At 36.7% G+C, this 20,401-nt stretch overlaps 1 protein-coding gene across 1 annotated transcript in view; it reads right to left on the bottom strand.

The window, feature by feature from the left end:
• The window catches only part of PDZD8 (PDZ domain containing 8), a 52,287-nt gene that overhangs the window by 14,028 nt on the left and 17,858 nt on the right, over window positions 1-20,401 (bottom strand). Inside the window, exon 3 of the mRNA XM_014872555.2 lies at window positions 17,233-17,335. Coding sequence (XP_014728041.2) covers window positions 17,233-17,335 — 103 coding nt within the window. The remainder of the gene's footprint in view (window positions 1-17,232; window positions 17,336-20,401) is intronic.

Consider the following 20,401-nt stretch of genomic DNA (forward strand, 5'->3'; position numbering starts at 1 on the left):
CTTCACCATCATAAACTATTTGTCTGAAAATAAATGTGACAATTCATCGTAGGAAAATTAAACATCTGCATGTCTGCCTGATGAGCACTGAAGGCTTTTGACATCAGCAAAATCCAGAACAGGCTTGTTACTGAACAGAATGAGGAGCTGTATCTTATTTTCCCAAATACTTCTGACACATTGCAGGTACTCTTGGGCTAAGCTACTCCTAAAAAACTGCACCTTCCAATTGCATGGTGAAGCACTGTTACATGCAAAAAGCAAACAGTTTAGCAATTATCATGAATTGCTGGGGCATTCTTACAGCAATTACAGGACTTGAATGGAGGAGTTAAAGACAGACAAGGCAGCAGAAAACCTGCATTTAACTTTGAAGTGTCAAAAGCAGGTAAAATAAAGACCTCCAGTTTTAGGTGGAGCTCTTCTTTGCAGAGCAATTTAGCACAAACACCAACATAGCTCTTCTTTAAGTGCTCTTACTCACTGATATCCTTTTAGTCTTTATTAAACCAAACTTTGACGTTTTCCTTTGGCCCTGAAGAAATAGAAAAGATCATTTTTTCCCCCTCATGTTATATCACTATATAAGCCTTTGTTTGGAAAAAGGCTTCCTCCAATACTGCTTAAGCATTACTTGGTCATCATTTAAATATTTTGTGCAAAACTCAGGCAGTCTAGTAAAAAATACTGAAATAATTAATAATATTAATTAATTACTGAAATAATTAATGCCATGTGTGACATTAAACCAATAAAAACTTTACCTTCTTATGAATAACTGCATTGCAAATTACAGACAAAGAAGATGGATGAGAACCTGTGAGTAAATGCACTGTGAATATCTGCACATGAGAGAGGTCAACCGAGGGGTTTGTTCATCTCTGAGATGGAAGCAAAAAAACTGGAAACGTTCAAGTGTATGCATTAAAAGTAAACCACCTAAAACAGTAATTACTTATAGGTTCCTTGGAAGTATCTCATCAATAGTGGTAAGACAGCTACTATTAATCTTCCTGCAATAAACTCATAATATTGGGCTAACAGGTAAAGTTCTTTATAATGGAAATAATAGACACAGTGAAGATTTTCTCCACACAGAAAAACTGCTTGGCAATTTTGAGTATCAGAGCCAGCAGCCTTAACTACCTGAATACTGACATGGATATTGCCATCAAAACTAAAAATATGAAAAGTTACTATCCACTGGGATCACAATAATATGTATCACAGATGCTAGTCTCCATGGAAATAAGACATACAATATCATTTATAAACACTAAAAAGTAGTAACTCTTAAAAGTCCTAAGCCTTAAGTCTAAGCCCTTTTAAAGGTCTTAGAAGTTACTTTTCTGCCAGAAAAGCTACACTCTCACAAACAAAGCATTAAGACAGCAGATAATACAAATTGCACTCTTATCAATAACACAGCCAAAGCAACAGGGACCTCACATGCACCTAGAACCTCTGTAATCAGACAAATTGAAATAGAACTTAAGAGCATTTTGTTATTTCTGCACTGCAGAAACGCTATTTTCTTGGCAACTGGTACATTTCTCATCAACACTAATGGCTAGATAGCTATTAAAGCAAAGCACAAGCCTGAATAATATCCTGTGTGACCCACTGAGTGTTCAGACTCCCACATTCCCACTGAACTAGCTAAGCCCAAAGGAACTAAAGCAGATGTAGCAAAATGATCCGTGATCTTAACAGTTCTTCAGAGATTAAACAGAAGACCCATCTGTATGAAAATGAAGTTCCTGTGGCATACAAGCCCCAGCCCCATCCTTTGCCCAGTAAAACCAGAGCAATACTTTTCTGAAATTCTATGTTACCATGGCCAGAAGAAATGAGGACTTATATTTAACTTATTCCAAATAATTGCTGCAAGAAGGCCAAAGTTTTGTATATAATAATCTTTCTGTACCTAGAAATGCAGCCAAACCACACTGAGTTGTTTTCAATTAAATTCTGGACAAAACGCTGCAGTATAAACAGACAACTATACAACAGCAAAGGTTTCCACGACCATACATCTATTTCTGGTTATTTTGTTGAACACATCACATCAAATCAATTTATTTATGGTTATAGGGCACAAGTCGCTGGCAGGCAGTGAAACAGCAGCTCAGTGTCACATCTAATTAGTAGCACCAAGACAACAGCACACCTAGAAACCAGATTTTCATTCTGTTACTCATGATCATAACTTATAAAAATTGCCACAACTATTAAACTGAAAATATCTTTACATCAACTCAAATACTGACAATTCACTTTGCAAAAGAAATCAATATCCAGCTCTATCTCCTCTGCACTTGAAAAATAATCCAGATTATTTTTTAATACACAGAAAGATCAATTCCAAATAGACCCAAAGAATGATTTAGAAACAGAACGTTAGCTGTAAATTGGAATCCACATACCAGCCAGCTTTGCCACCGAGCTTCTAAAAACGATTCATGAAAACCCAAACATCTAAACATTTCATAGAAGGGATCTTTGCCTGCAGCGTTCTCTCCACGCAATCAGCATGACCATAACTGCCTAATAAAAAGTAGGATTTCCTTTCCCCATAGGCAGCTATCTGAATGACAAGAAAACAATTTGTGCAACTACGTCTTCTCCGGAAATCAATTTTACATCTCAAACCACTAACACTTAAGCATGTAAAAGAGCTGAAAAGAAATACTCTTCCAGAAACAGCTTATTAGGAGTAAACCCAAAAAAAGTTACAAGAGAAGCAGAACACTACCCATAGTGGAAGTAAAAGTTCATTCCTTTTGACCTTTTTTTTTCAGTATCTTTTGGCTCAGGAAAGTAATAGATACCATTTCCACATTTCCCTTTTGTAAGGTAAGTGAAAGAATGAATAGGAAATTATGTCAAGCTTAAAAACTTCTTTTACTTCAGCACTCACTATAACTTCATACACTCTGGTTTTATGCTCTATTATTTTTAAATTAACAACGTATTTTATTGATAACTGGTGAAATATATATGAAAAATACCCAAGGGGTTTCATAAAGCAACGTCTTTCTATTTCCCTTTTCCCCTTCTCTCTTTCTGGTTTCACCAAAAACCCAGCTTGCTTGGGACTGTGACCAATTACCTCTTCCAAAGAATTCAGAAATCACTCATTAAATTGAAAATTGAACAAAGGATTAGTCAATATCGTACAAGGCTTTAAAAAAAGTCATACTAGGAATAATTCAGCTTATTTAATAATTTCAATGACCTTTATTATAAAAGAAAAAGAAAATTGCATCCAAGAAGTTGATGAAAACTTGTGAAGTAATTTGAATACTTGGTTCAGACCATGGTACTATACTTTTTTGATCATCATTGTAAGGGCATTGGTGAAACAGCCCAAAAAAGGCATCGTTCATAAATGGCACATTCAATACTAAGCATTCAAAAGTCTGAGGTTTCTCTTTTAAAGTGATAATTTAAAAAATATTTCATTTGAAAACCTCCAAGCTTAAGATATTAGGATAGAAAAAAACAATGTGCAAAGTGATGAATGATGAAATACCTCACAGTAAAAGGAAGAGTAAACCCAACAAAATTCCTGATAGCAAAGCTTCAGGATACAAAATCACAAATTTAGTCATCAGCTTGCTCCCAATGTTATATAGCCACTTTCCTCCCACTGAAGTTCAATATTTTTTATTACCTCTACAGCACACTAAAAAAACCTACCAGAAAAATTATATTCAGTCAAGGTTCGGGGGAAAAAAATAAAGGGGTAAAAAGACTGTGTATATAGAGATGGGGAGAGAAAGGAAATTGGAGGTGGAAAAGAAACCGATCTGGACAGGAAAATTGGAGTTTGTAAATCCATGGCTGCACTATGACAGCAAAACACTTCTAATTTTCCCATTCCCACGGCCTATGATTAATAAAACTTAATTAATTCACATCAAGTACCAGAAACCAATGGATTTAGATTAAAATTGATATTTTTCAATTACTTGTGTACAGTGTTACATTTCAGTAGAGACATCCATGCATATATTACAATATATTAAAAAACGAATTGCCTTTTTTGCATGAAAAAGGAAAAAGAAAGACAATTTGGGAGCTAAGAAAGCAAAACTATCAATGCTTTACTTTTTTACTTAGGAGTTATACCAAAATAAAATAATAATGAATAAACATGTGTGTTCATCATGCACAGCTTGCAGTTCTTTATGAACTGAAGTTCACAAAAGCAGCCAGTGACTTACAGACTTTCATACCATCTGATCAAGAGCATTGCAAAGTAATTAAATCTCAAGTAAATCTACACTATTAAGTCAGACAGACATAAAAATTAACTGTGATTTAGATGCTTTCAGCAGAAGTATCATTGTTTTTTTTGCCATTTTCATACAAGGACACATTTCTAAGTTGAAACAGCATTTTGCATGGAAAGCAGTCTAAGGTTAAAAGTGGCATGCAAGGATCATAATCTGAATATAATGATAACATCAACTAATGAGTTGTTAATAATTAATGAGAGCTATGGTTTTATTACACAGAGAGTGAAGAATATCAGCATTTTTTGCAGGCCCTCCTTCAGTGCAGCTGCCAGAGCTGTGGTCACAGGGGTAAACCCAGCCCTGATGGGGACAAGTGGCAATAGTGGCCACCCACCCGTGCCCAAAGGTGAGTGCAGAGGGACAGGGTGGTCCCACAGCAGCAGGACCCTCCTGGCAGCCAGGCTGCTCTGCTGTGGGGGGACCTGACAGCCAACTCACCCCACAGAAACCCCACAGAAAGCCATCTGGGCTTGCTGCAGCTCTCTGCAAAGCACCCACCACGTTTCGTAACACAACATCTTTTTATTTCCCTTTCCCGCTTCTCTCCTCCGCCACCAGAAACCCAGCTTGTGTGGGACCTTGGCCAGTTACCTTCCCCAAAGAATTCACAACTCACTCATTTAATTGAAAACTGAACAAAGAATTGTTCAGCACCAAACAATGCCTGAGAAATAAATACAACTTTAAAAACCTCGCACAAATAGTGAAGCTCTGAGGACACAGGGTGAAGGAGACTAACGAGGACTCGAGCCAAGCTAGGCCACCTTCTTGGTTTAAGTCTCTGCCTGGGTAAACACCTTTTTTTCCAATAGAAGTTCAAACTCTATTTTACATACAACTGTGCTTTCTTAAAAAAAAAAAAAAAAGAAGAAAAAAAAAGAAAACCATTGTACAGGTATACAGACACTCAGAAGTATCAAAAAAAGAGACATAGCTAAATGAATACAAAGATGAGACTTTTCCAGTGAGCAATGAGACACTTTGAAATGGATATCGAAGTTATGCCTCCAGATTTAAGTGACAGTCACTCAGTTGACATACCAACCTTAAAGCAGCGTGCCTGAAATATGATTTTCTGAAATCCTTAAATAACAAAAAATTGCACTACTAACAATACCCAATCAAAAATAAATCTATACACTAGATAAGATCCCAAGCCAACATTCACATTGCAGAGTATTCAAGATAAATGGGAGCAATACTCAAAAAATGGAACTAAAGATATGCTGGGGAAGAGGTGAAGTGATAGTAACTCAAAAAAAGCTTGTCTGCATCTACAGTGCACTTCTACACATTTTGCATATCAGCCACACTCTCTCTTACAGAAGACATTGCTTTAAAGTATTTCTGACCGACTCATAGTTATTGGCTGCCTGCTCATTCAGCACTCTCAACTGCTATTCCTTCCTTAATAAATGCTATGTAGAAATGCATGACACCTACAGATACATAAAAAGATGTACACTTCGAAGTTCATGACTTATTTGCAAAGTTTTCACTTTTCAGTAATAATAAATTAATCACTGCTCTCCTATTCTGGGTTTATGCTGCTGCCTCAAGAGAAATTCCACTTAAAAAAATTCAATCTGTTCTATTGACAGTAGAAATTTATACTCCTGCACTTTGCATTTGTCAATACATAACACTTAAAGCTTACCTAGTAATCTGCAGAACTGCTAGACACCAGTCATCAGGAAAGCACATAGCAAGAAAAAAGAATCTAGCTTCCAAAAGGAAGAAGAATCTCTTTCAGAAACTGGTTAGTAAAGTTACTCCCCAGTAAAATGCAAAAATAAAAAAATAAGAAAGAGTGTCAAGTTTCAATGTCAAAGGTTTATTTCTGATATAGACAGAAGAGAAGAAAGAATTTGCTTGCACCTCTCCCACACTACTTTGCTGAAAAGGAGGCCCAGGATAAAAATCTGTCAAGACCCACACAGCATCTTTCCCTACACTGCTCTTCCTGCAGCTACAGCAGCATTCCTTGAGTCTTTTTTATTGTAGATTTAAAATATGTACGTCAGCATTTGAAGAGTTATACACCAGGTTGAGGATTTGGCAAAATCAAAAAAGAACCTTTTGCTCCACTAAATTACTTCTGAATGTGCAGAAAAGTATGTATTGTGTCCAGGACACATTTCCAGTGCCTTTATAAGTTACTACTTCCATCTGTTAAAACAAATTCAGAAATAAAACTAATCTCTGTAGAAGTAAATTTTTTCATCTTAGTGAGAATCAGGTTCTTAATTTTCTGGTAAATCCCATTTATTTTCATTACTGTTACTAGATGTGAGGGAATATTGCTTTAATGACCTATCATAAAATCTGTTCCTTCTAGCAGCTATTTTTAAAGCTCAAGAATTAATTTTTGGTTACCTCAATCATATGCAACCAAGACTTTCGGTTCCTCATCCATTTTTACACATCAGTTGGCAAGAATCTGAATGACTCTGCTCACAACAGCAGCCAAGAGTTTGCTCCTAGTTATTACAAACATTTTTAGAATACTTCCTATTTCTTCCAATAGCGAAAGCTTCAAGAACTCCAGCGGAAATAGTAACGTTTATCAAGATTGGCAAAAAACTTGTTTAAAAAACTGAATTCTTTTCTCAAATATTGTTTTGCAAGGAGTAAAAATCCATCATAGATGTTCCCATGTTTTGGCAAAACACCCACTGTAGCCAAAATGAAGACGTTTAATATTACTTTCTCTCTCCAGCAGGTCTGTACTTCAGATGTAATCTTGATGCAATTTAAGAGTTTTTAGGCTAAAACTGCCTCCAGCCTTGACTGTCTGCTACACAAAAAAAGTTTATTCCATCTGAAGCCATCCCTACAGATAAATTCTTAGGCTAGTCTGAAAACTAAATTTTGTGAATTATTTTTTTTAACTAGTTGAAATCAGATAGCTCTGCTGCCCTCCTCTCCCTGTGTAACAGCGTAGTCTGTCACGTACTATCGAGCAAAAGTGAAAATACAATTTGAAGAAAAAAGACTTTTTATCAACGAGCACTGCCTGGCTGTGTTCAGGAAGAGAGGAAGAGGATCTGAGCCAGCTTGGCACTGACCTGGCTGGAGCTGGGACCAGATTACTTCCAGAGATCCCTTTCATTCTAAATTACTGACTTGACTCAGATACGTTGTCCAAATACTATGTTAATCTTGTTTTGGACTATATATAAAGAAATGCTTGGAATCAAGCCAATTTTTCTGCTGAATGTTTCTGACAGTATAACCACATATTTCCTGGGAGTTTCTCAAACCTGTAAATAACATACATTAATCGGGCACTTTAAAGATTCCACACTAGCCAAATATTCACAGCTTCTCTACTCACATGAACTGACTTTGCTGGTATTGTCCTACTTCCTCTGCTTTCTGTTTCTGCAGCAGAACCGGTGCAGGTATTTATCACTGCACATGGTCTCCTGCACCGAGCTGACAGTGACTACTGTTATCTCTTCCTTACTGCTGTGCACAGGCACAGCTTTTTGGTTCAGGCCAGCCGTGTGCTCTGAAGGCAGAACTGCCCATGGTCCCCACCTCATGCTTTGGTTTGCATTAGAAAGTGCTCCTGCTCCTGGAACACACCAAGTGCATTCCCTGCAGAGCAAGCTGCACCAGTGCCAGCAGTGGTACTCCTAATGCTAATGCTGACTTAGTATTCCAGGGGGACAGAGCAGAAGCAGAGCCCAGCCTCCAGGATTGTGTGGAAGTGCTGCCCTCAGTCCCAAAGCTGTACCGGCTCTAATAGGGGCAGCCTAAGCACCCTGCTGTCCACTTTGCTTGCAAAATCCGTTTTCCAGACTTTCTCTCATTTATTTAAATGTACATGTCCATAGAAAGAAACTTGAGGTACAGTCTGTAGCAAGTCTGGAATCCAGAAATATTGTAATTGCCATATTGGTGAACAGACCATACAGCTCAAACAGAATTAGACTCCACATTTCACAGAAACACCATGTGACTGAACAGTAGTTTGTGACTTAAGCAAGTTACTTGCTGTACACTTAACGAGTCCAACAAAATCCTACTGTAAATGTGCATCTGATTTAAACCAGTGGAAATCACTGGTTTGAAAGGGGGAGATTTACAGTGGAGATCAACCACATTTGTTTGCATTAGAAGTTCTGAACACAGTAATCCTATGCTCCCTTTACATGTAGCTCACATTGTTATGTAAAATGGTAGTTTTTAGTTTACAAGCTGCTGTACAGACTATTCCTGATGTATTCCCACAGATGTGTGATTTAACTACTGTGGAACCTAGAAACAGATTTCTGCAACTGCTCTCTAAACATCAACTTTGTTATTTCTTGACTCCGCTGATAACTTCATGTGAGTCAATTGCAGTTTCTCAAGTGTCATTTACTGTATTTGCAAGTATCTACATTTTTTTAATACATGGCCAACTTGTTATCCATCAGACTTCCATATATATGCTTTACTGAAGTAAAGGAACTGATGTTTCTCATATATATTTATTAAGTTCATCTACTTATATATATGCACAGCTTGTACATAAAAAGTGCATATGCATAATTATAATATATATGTTTTTACATGGCTTTTATAATTAAAAAAACACAACAAAGAAAACACACAAAAAATATTTCTCTATATCTGCCTCAAATTTCTAAGGAATTAGGTTTCTTTTCTTTCCTTCAGTCAAGGAAAATCTAAAGTTTCAATTAACATCAAATGGATCTGAAAGTGCACAGATATGAAATTTGTTCCAAACTAAGCATCTAAAAATGGAAAGGGATGACATAAGTATAGATCTGAATATACTGACTTTTGGTTAAAGTACCTGTGAAGACACTCACAGTTCATAAATTCTATTTATCCAGTATCTATTTACCCAAACTCTGACAGAGACAGCCTTTTTCCAGATTGCATTAAGGGAAATGCTCCATTTTCTAAGGATGATTTACTCCTGATCACTTCTGATCTGCAGGTGGCCTTTGCAGAGCATCACTCTGTTCCCTCTAACCTTAATACACCAGGTGACCTTTCAGTCATTTCATTTGTATGACGGGAATCAGCAATTCCAGGTTTGATCCCCAAGGCTTTTCCAGGACAATTGCTGCACTGCCCACTCACATTATTCTTTTATTGCTCTCTGCCATCATTACAGAGCTCTGGGAGAACATGCACTGTACTTGTCTACTATTTTTTTAAATTATAGAAACCTTTAAGATGTTTGGTCACCATTAAGAAACTTATCTTGCACTGATAATTACCTTACTATTCATTTTTGCTTACAAAGTGAGATTCCACTTCTGCTATTCTACCGACATAGAACAGCCACAGTAATGCAGTAACCAGTGAAAATTGAAACAACAATATAAATACACCACTGTTCTCATTCACTCTGTTTGGCCTCCATGTGTTGTAGCATATAACTTGTAAAACTGAGACAAGCACCTAATTTCTGGTTCAGCTTGTGACTGAAGAAGGAGAAAGAAAGAAAAAAGATAAACAGTCAATTTGAGATAATATTCAGTTAAATAATTGCATTCTAGGAAAGCAAGACGTGACACATGTAACAACACTGCATAACCTTGAGTCCAAGAATCTGAACTACTTAAAGCATTTGACTACATAAAAATAGTTACAATACATTAGAGTGTACTCAGAATAAGGAATTCCTCCCACAAAATTAAAGGCTTTCTTTGCAGTCACTCAGTACACTTATGTCTGTATTTTGACACTTGAACCAGAAAATTTAAAATGACTAGACATCAACCAACTACTTGTGGTATAGGAAATTTCATTTCTATCTCCCTGAAGGGCATCAGATACCTGTGTTAAAGAATGGTAGGTTTATTAGTTAAGTAATTAATATAAGTAATTACAGTTATTAATTAAGGATATTTTTTAAAAAATCACCATTCCAAACTTCTTCCTGGTATACAACCTGATGATGCTTTTGTTTAAGCTAATGTAATTGATAATGTAGTCAGTATAAACAAAAAAATAGGAAGCAGAGTCAAGCAGCTGAGATTTCTTGTATGGTCTTCTCAGTAGTTATTAAAGCACTCCGAAGTCTATAAGCAGGTGAGATGTTCATACTCAGAAGCAAGGATGATATCAGATTCCTGAAGGGCAGAAGTTAAGCCTCAGCTGTTCTGTGACATCTACAAGCACTTGCCTATCCTTTGACAATCTGCAGAAACTCCAATGTAATTTTCTCTTCCTTAACTGCAAGATGAACTTCCAGAGGATGAACTGCTTGTGGCAGTAACGCTCAGACAAGTTCCCACTGAGGAACTCACAGTCAGAAAAGAACAACTCTGCAACACTGTCATGTAAACCCACACACATCTCACACAGATTTTGGAAAGTGACTGGTTTTAGGGGAGTTTGTGAGCACCAAGTGCCAATCCCTTACTATCTCTTAACAAATATTTTTACTCACAGCCATGGGCCTCTTTTCCACAACTTTTTACCCACTCCTGGGCTTTCTCTCTGGAAAATGTTTCTGTTCAGTAATTTCATATTCAAGCACAGACTCTCCTTTCTTCATTATTTTGGGAGACATAACTGTTCACCAATGGAAGGAAAGCAGCTGTCAACCTGCCCGACTTGATGAGGTTCTGATTTGGTAGGGAAACATTGCAACATCACTAAAATCCATACAGATGAGTAAATTAGCTCCAATCCAGTTACTACCTCCTTAGCAAGAACAGATCCCAGCCTCTCAATCTGAAAAGAAAAAACCTATGTTAGGAAAAGGCTGACTATGATAAGATTATCAGAGAAAATGTATTTTAAAAGTAAGCTGGAGAGTTGAAGAGGAAAACAAGCTACAAACCAATGAGAATAGAGCCATCTTATTTTTCCAAAGGTGGCTGTAGATATCTGTGTTTAGGTAAGTCCCTCCCCTTCAGTCATGTGAGGCAGCCTCCAAGCCAAGCTGCCAGCTCATCTGGCCGTGCAACTTTGCAATGGATGGAGCAAAATAATTGAGAAAGTCATTCCAGAAATACTGAATTACCCAGGAACCACTTTGTGTACTCTGGTCAATAAAACACTGTTATCTCTCTTACAATAAGCCATACTGTTTATACAAACAAAGTTAGCTTTCATGCATTAGCCATCTATTTATTTAGCAAGATCAGCTATCACTGTAAATCAATTTCTTTGCAAATGAGAAAGACAGCTGCTGTAAAACCTACTTAAAACTCTTTACTGTATTCAGTATTTGGACATGTTGCAGAACAGGCAACAAGAATAGAGGGAAAAAAAAAAGCAAGTCACCAAGATCACGTCTGGTGACACTCTGAAACAGTCTTCACTTTTACAGGCACTTCTAAGGAAAAGGTATAATTTAATGTTTACTTAAAAGTTACATATCTTTAAATATGAACCAGTACATTAAAAAGTATGACAAGAAAAACTTACAACTGACAGTCAAACTGGGTACTATCAGGATGATACATAAAATAGTCAACTGAATGGTAACTCACAAAATCTGTACTACAGGTTGGCTACTCCATGAATAAAAACACAGCAAAAATTAGTATTCTTTTCATATCAGCTCCATAAAAAGTACTAAAAGAACAGAACTAATCCCTGAGCAGGCCTGAAATTTCATGTAACTTTTGTTCTGGAACAGTCATACAGAAAAGTCTTACTAAGGACAATTCACCTAACATAACCACCTAAAAGGCTGGAGCCTCTTTCATGACTGTGATGAACAAGGAGGTCCCTGCCATGTTTTCAGAGGTCAACACTTTACAAAACATCAGCTTGGAAGACATCAGCAGGATGGACAGTATTCACCAATGGCATCTGCAATACAGCTTGGCTACAAAATCTAATAGAGATTTCAACTGGAATTAGATGGCTTCAAATCAAACTTATTTCACTATACAAGACAAGCATCTGGTTGCAGAAGAACTCCTCCTAAATCCAAGGACCATGAATTAGCCTTGTTGGCAGCTCTCAGTAAGAACTGGGTATGGGGAAGTGCAAGAATACAGAGAGCACTAAGCACTGCTCAGCACAGCTTCTCCTACTCAAGTTAGAAACAACTGGAGTGAGATCCATTAACCTTTTAATTCACCATTTTAAATTTGACACTCAGCGAGCCAGATTCATTGCAAGCATCAATGTCTGCAGCACTCCAGGGAAAATCACAATGTCAGATTTGGACAAAAGGAGAAAAAGGGGCAGGGAAGGGAAGCCCCAGAGTTGGATGCACATGCTACATTTAGTACTGTCTGCTGCCAAATGCCAGAGTGTGGCAAGTTCCACTTTCTGCCTGTCCTAACAAGGGTGTCCATGCCCACAATGCAGCACAGGACAGATTCAGGTAAGAAAAGCAGCTGCTCATCAGAACCACCAGGTCAGACTGAGACTGGAATGATTACATAGGGTTCTAAAGAGCTATCTGAATAGACACTGAAATAACCCCTCTGTCAGTGGGGTTTTGGTGGGGAATTTTTAATGTTCATATTTAACAGTCTCTAAGCAATAAAGAACTACAGTGCATTTTCACAGAAGGTTGTTCATTAAATCACAGTAAAACTTTCTGAAGCCTCAAGTCAAAAAGCTTAAATGTTTAGGATGAGACTAAAAAAATCCTGATGGCCTTCAAGTTTATTTGAAAGACAGATTACAGAATATTATGTAAGGCACAAATCTCAGAACTATTCCCCATTGTATTTACAAATATTACCAAGTTTTACAAGATCATGAATTTTCATAAAAAGTGACATTTTCAAAAAGCTTTTCTTGCTTTAATCCTCCTTCTTTCTTTTGATAGGATTAAATGCTGAAATGGCAGGCTGTTAAATAAGCACAGTGAAATGCCAACTGTGAGGCATTTAACTCCATGTATTCACAAATTAACATTTCACAGTTGCTTTAAATTTTGACATTATAGTTAGTACCTTCAGGCAACTCATTTCAGAAGGTGCTGGGTTTGATTTACATTATTTTTCATTTTAGATTCATGTGTTATGGTACTGGAATACCTTGAAGTTTCCCTTAATCCCTGATAAAGGAAATTTAGTTTTATGAAAAGCTGAGAAATATTGCTCTTTTTTTTATAGTGCAAGATTGAAAGATGGTGTTATAGGTCCTCCCCTTGAGTTACTCCAGTGCTGACCACAATGTTCAGAATGCACTGGAGAAAACATCAAGCAGTATTCATAAAAAAGCACTGTGATGCTTATCTTAATTCTTTAATTCTTTCTATTATTAGATTACTTCAGGAGATATTTGTGTGCTTGTGAGACAACTGCTGCAAGAATGAATCCTATGGGCTACCAGATGTGGCATTTTAGATGGAAATTTTTACTTTGCAGAATATGAAATGCAGTTTCAGTATCGCTAAAATTAGTATTTATAGAAAGGATTTTTTAAAAATCGTAATGAAAAACCCTATCAACAATAAAAAAGCCCCAATACTTACTCCCTGTAGAAATGAGAAACTGTGGAGAAATAAGGACCTGTGGCTATTCTTACAATTCCACTTCAGACAACATAGTCGATACCAGAGTTTAAAGGTGTTCCCTCATATTTTTCTTGGGTTATGTAACTTATTTCATGCTCAGTATTGGTTCTCTTGTGCTCTGGAATTTCTATAGAAAAGACTTTAAGAAAAAACTTGGAACAGATACATTTTTGGGTGTGCAGCTGAGAACTTTACTTCATATTACTACAACCAGTAAAAAGCACAAACCATTTACAGTTCACATATGTTTTCTGGGTGTAAGACTATCAGAAGATACCAATCTCTTTGCAATAGTTTCTACAATTTCTAGAAAACTACCTAATCTTTATCAGGAAAATCAGTATGTAGATAAAAGAAACATAACTACAAAGATTTGCAAAGCAGCTCATAAGAAACAAGATTCTCACTTCAACACAACTGCACTTTTGAGTAATTCTTCTCTACAGAGGTGGATCCAGAGCAAACCACAGCATCTACAGAGCAGTCCAGGTACTGCAGTCAATGCACAGGGTACTCACAAAGCTGCCTCAGGAGTCTGCTACTCATACTTCAAGTTCATCTCCATGTCCATTCTTCTGCCAGTTCTAAAGAAAGTAGACTATACTTTCCTTTTAGACATAAAGAGACTTTGTTTTTTGCTGAAGAATCATGCTGTTCTTTCATAACACTACACAGGAAGTGCTGGCACTGGTAAAGTCACAGCAAGAGTGACACCGAGGGTAGAGAGAGCCCAGGGTTCACTCTGAACAGATGTGCTCCAAGGGAAAAGAGAACAATTCTTTTTGTTTGTAGAAGTAAACCTGACACTGCTGACTGGCAGTCCAGTGGACATAACCACTCACATTTATGATATATCCTCCACTTCAGCTCTACAAGCATGCATCTCATTGTTTAGAGATACCTCATTATTTAACCACAGAACACCTGTCTGGTAATCCTGTGCTGCTAATGCCGATTACTGCATCCTAGCCATACACCATTTTTGCATAGCAATGCACTGATTAATGTTAATTCCAGCAGCATGTACTGGTAATTAAGGCATTTCAGGATGTTTATATGTTTCACATGGGAATGTGCCAAATCACTCTCTGAAGTCTTACTCGTGTTTCAGATTTGACAAATGTAAGCCTGAGACACCTTTGTATTGTAACAGACACTTCAATAATGCTCCAGTTATATTCAATAACAGAGCATCTTTTTTCAAAATCAATTGTGACATCTACTAATGTTCCATAAATTCTGGGATCAGATTAAAGTCTTGCCAAAATTCATTACAAAGTATTAAACCTGTCTAATCTTTTATCACTACTACTAACACAATAAAAAGAATGAAAATGTCAGGAAGTATAGAAAGTTATGAGAATTTTCCTCAGGAACATTGTAGAACATAACTGAGTCAGGGGATGTATGGTCATGCCTTTTTGAGGCTTGTGTAAATTAGACCCTGTTAAACCAGAATGTATCTTTTAACTTTTCACTTCAACTTTGTCTGCTATTTCACCTTCACAGTTTCTGAAGTTATTCATTCTAACTTCATCTCAAGTATATATTGCACATATGAGCATTAAAGTAAGGATTTAATATTAGAAAGATATTAAGTATTGCCATCAGCTGCCTTATGGTTAATATTGCATTAGGGCTAATAATCACAGCTAAGGATAGAAGTAAACGTTTTGTTTGGAGAAATAACACATTTTTTTCGTTATAAGTTACTCTTTAACTATTTGCACAGTTAATATTTCTGAAAAGAATAAATTAAGTTCCAGTGCTAAATGTGTAAGCAACACTTCCTGTTTTGTTGAGGACCTTTGAAAATAGTCTTACCACTCAGTGTGAAGTCCTAACATTTTGTAACTTAGCTTGCAAATTTAACCGTATTTCCTGAGGAAAAGAGATTTCCATGATTTCATTACATCTGTTCAATATAAATTGAGAACCAAAAAGCAGTTCTGCAAATTGCTAATTTTCAGTTTCCATATTGTCCCATATTGAGACTTTCCAAAGCAAGATCTTTAAACCAGGCCACCATTCCATGGGCCTCAAGTTCAAGGCTGTTGAGCACAGTGAATTCCCCAGTGCCAGCTGAGCTCGAGATGCAGCAACCCAACCTACGGAGTCTCTGCTCTCTGGCTGTGTCTGAACACACTTAATGAAGGAGTTCAGATGCACAGAAAACCCTCTGCTCATCACAGGCCAGACTTCCAAAAACTTGGGATATTTTCAAAAACTGTCATTTCATTTAAAAACCTTCCATTTCACTTTAGGTACTGACACAGAAGATGAATTGTTGAGAATCTCTCTCTGAGTACTTTTCCTTGGTTTTCATAGAAGCCATTCCACCCTCACTCGTTTACTCCTACTGCCATCTGCTGTCACAAACACATCAGTGTCACAGTGTCTGCAGTTAGAGCGTAAAAGAATGTGTTCTAACATTGCTACTCAACCTCTAAAAATAATCACATGCTAATTTGTTTAGGAGTGTACTGGTAAATCAATGCATTGCCACCTTCACTGCCAGAGCATCAACCCTGCAGATCCAGGCATGTTTTCATACACAGCTGTTGCTCAGCCATACACCCTTTTTGGCAAAACATTATGTACAGTAAGCTGAAAACAGCATTTGTTACAAGGATTTTAGACACAATGCAAAGTGGAATTTAATGGTGGAAAACTGAATGAGATGTTGAAATTCTGGATTCTTCCAGCTCCAGTGCTTGATGCTGGTCTCTAAACACAGCTCCAGTCAGATGTAACAAAGGCTTAAGTTAGTGGCACTCAGCAGAGGGTAAAATGTAGGACAGGGATTTTTGTTCCACTGATTTCTTTACATGAAACCAACTGTTAACATGAAGTCTCTTTAAAGCTTTGGGGGGTTTTCTTCAATAAGCACACTACTTATTGCTCAGCACAAGCCAAATTCAATTTGATTACTAACACAATATCCTTCTAATGTAAAACTGAAAGGCTCTTTCATACATCACACTTTTTCTTTGAAGAAATAGAAAAAGATCATTCTCACCCTCACACAAAAAAAAGGCAGGCAATCTGCAGGCTGCTAAACTCCTGTTACCAAGTGCAATAATTAGTAAAACACTACCTTACAATACTTACAGGCAAAGACAGGTGAATCTTACTCACTGCTCTCTAAACACTGCCCCACCCAAATATAACAGGACTATAAAATGCATATTTCCACTATTTGTTTTAATGCAGCTGGACAGCTGACAGTATATTCAAACCAGATACAGTTTCAAGCACAGTTGTGAGAACTGAACATGGTAATATCCATCCATGACAATTTGACAGTGGACTAAAAAGTAAATAACTGGTCTGTTATGTTTTGGGTTTGTTTTTTTCTGTAATATCACCCATTTGATTGCCCAAAGACACCTTCTAGATAATGTATCACGAGCATTAGACAAACTGCAATATGCAAAAATGACACCCTTTTGTTCTTTTTACCGTTTTAATAGAACTTCTTGATTTTTCTTCCCAAACATTACTGCTCAGCTCCATTGTGCAATGAACATTTGCTTCTCTTTCATAGGATCCAAACATCAGTAACCTGAAATAGAAAGGTAAAAACTGTAATACCATTTCACATATCCCAGATATCACATTAAATTCCCTAATTTTCATCTATACACTATTATTACCAATGTACATAGGTGGAAGTCCAGAGAGAACAGATTGTACGGGCATAGCCTTACACCAAAGGAAAGACACTGCCACCCTCTAGTGGAAGAACTCCAAAAATATAAAATACAACAGAATGTTTAGCTAAAGGGTTTCTTGAGTTGACTTTTTTCCCTACAGCGTTTTCCCTTTTTTTTTTTTTTCTTTTGGTTAGTTGTTGTTTTTTTTTTTTAATGAAGTGCTCAACCGGCACTCTTCCATAAAAGGTTGGTTTTTTTTTTATTTTAAGAAGAGAAAGAATAGGCACCAGAGCCTTCCACTTTAGTCCTAAACATCACAATGTGAAGCTCTTGTTGGTTTAACAGGGTGCTACTGCAGATTGAAGTCAGCTTACTACTGCTTATATTTGTATTTTACTAAACTGGGATCCTCTTGTCCATGATTTTTGTAACATTTATAACAAAGAGTCACGACGATTCATGCATTATACCCTATTCCAGAAGGCTACAAAGCTTTTCAGATATTAGTACTAGAAAAGAAAAAACCTTCAGATTATAAACTTCAAGCAATCAAGTTGTTCACAGCTTATCTCACAGTAGCTGGAAGCAGATAAATATTTTGGAATAAAAACTTCAAACAAACCTTACTCATTCAAAAGAGCTGTTAGATTTTAATTTCCCCCTAACCTTTCTATATACATCAGACAAGAACAGTTTCCAAGTTTTAATCCCAAGTATCTTATTTGTGATTGTGATGTGTTATACAGCTCTTTAGATGATACAGACAAAAGCTGTCAGAAAAACATGTCAATTTTCTCTGTTTATCTTGACATGGTTAAATGATGTTTCTAGGTTAAATAATTATAATCAAAAAGTGCCTCATCTTTCAGATGTGGAGATTTGTAGTAAACATACTTTGAAAATTAAGTAAAGCTATTGAAGACAATTTTCACCAATAATTAGAACTGGTAAAATTAAGACAATCCAAGGGTCAACACCTCTCTGACTGTGACAGCTCTCAAGCTTGCTTCTGCTCACTTAGACACACTCTTAGGGAATTTTTCAGGGGTACTTCATGGCCCTCTAAAATATCAGAACAGGATCTATTTTGCTGTAATAGATAGAGAAACAAGCACGAGATAGCTCAAAACAGGAATAGAACAATTTTTAGCCAGAACAACATAAGTCACAAGAAAACAAAGAGCCATATTGAGATTTCACCTTCCAGCAGGTTAACAGCACCTGCTAACGTGGTGTGAGGTGAACAAACACATCACAAAACAGTCAAACTACACATTTCAGTTTTAAAGAGCTCTTCACGATGGAATTTGTAGCTCAATTTCCAATTTCAGACAGACAAAGGTGGAAATTTTAATTTCTGCTACACTAAGAAAACTTTTGTTTGAACAGTATCTCCATTAATATGTAAACAAAGGTGCTGTACCCTGTAAGACAGCTGCACATAGAGACTGACATTATTATATATGACTATATATTAAAGATATATCTACATCCTACAGATTGAAAGTACCCACTTTATAGCACAGTTTTAGAAGTGTATTCTTGCCTAATAAAATCAGAATTTATGAGCTTTGTTACTTTCTTCATAGTGTTTATTTTAAAAAAAAAGCAACAAAACCAAAATTTAACAGAATGTGGCTTTGTTTTTCCCTTTTCCTTAGAAGTTTTAAGATAATGACAGAGAACAGCATTTTTGCAACAATTAACTTATTTGACGGCATCACACTTTTTGAAAACTTGAGTTTTTTGTACAGGTTAGATAAAGATTTGCAAGATATATTCCATATTATTTCTTTACACCAAAGTTCCCATTCTTTCATTAATTTATGAGCAAATTTCATTTTTCTTTCAACAGCATGACAGCAGAAAATTGCTATGGTTAAGTCTGCAATTAGAAAAGAAGTGCAAAAAGTGCAAGTATTTGGTCATGTGAAGAGAATAATTTAATTAAACAAGCCATTTTTAACATAGAAAAAGTTTGCTAAACATTTTACCACGATAGTTTCACCACTAATGTCCAGACTTAAATGGGAGAAGCAGCAGAACTCTATTACCTTACTAGATGGAAAAATTCTACTTCCAAATTCTCTAAGTCAAAGATCATCTACTGTACTGAGAAAATATAAAACCTTCTGGGGCAATGAGCAAAACTGAAAACTACACAGAAATTAAAGTGATCTCTCATTCTGGAATGAGAACGAGAGAATGAAAAAATGTTCAGGTCCCTCTGGTTGATATAAGTGCAAAAGCCCTGGATGTCAGCACACAGCCAACCTTCACACCACTCACAGAGGGCTGGGGAAAAAGAGAAATTTGATCACTGATACTTTTGTGTATATAGTTTATGTTTCTTCTTTCACTACCAAAATATTTCTACCTCATCAAGATCTTTGGATGCCAATTAAACAAGAATATTTACTCACTGAGGGACTTTATGGACAGCAGTTGTAGCTGTTTAGTTCAAGAAAAGAATGGGACAACTGGAAGATCTGAGGAATTACTGTGGGTCCAACAGTCAGATATCTTGGCTGAGAAGTGTCTGTTGAGACAATTTTTAAGTGTGTGTTGAAAAATCCCAAGCTGCATAAAACACTTAGATTATGTCACACCTGACAAATCAGCAACTGCATCCTCTCCCAGCCATCTGATAAACATCTGTGACAGCTGAAAATACTGAGAGGTCCGATGATGATGTCACACTGAGCAATATGAGTTCTCAGTGCAAAGAAACTCAAGAGTTGATGCTGCACAATGTTTCAGACTCAGGAAAAACAACATTTAAAAGATTACTTTCCAAACCAAGAACGACTGCACAGAGTGCTAGGTGGTCGTTTTGGCCCTCATAATAAAAACAAATGCATCCCTGGGCTGAAATTGAAAAATTGCTATGAAGAGAGATCAGAGTTCCCTTACTCAGTACAGTCAAAGGGGAAATGTTTCTGGTGGCCAAGGAATGCAGACAGTTATTCAATATC

This window comes from Sturnus vulgaris, chromosome 8, assembly GCF_052056855.1.
Source record: "Sturnus vulgaris isolate bStuVul1 chromosome 8, bStuVul1.hap1, whole genome shotgun sequence".
NCBI lineage: Eukaryota > Metazoa > Chordata > Aves > Passeriformes > Sturnidae > Sturnus > Sturnus vulgaris.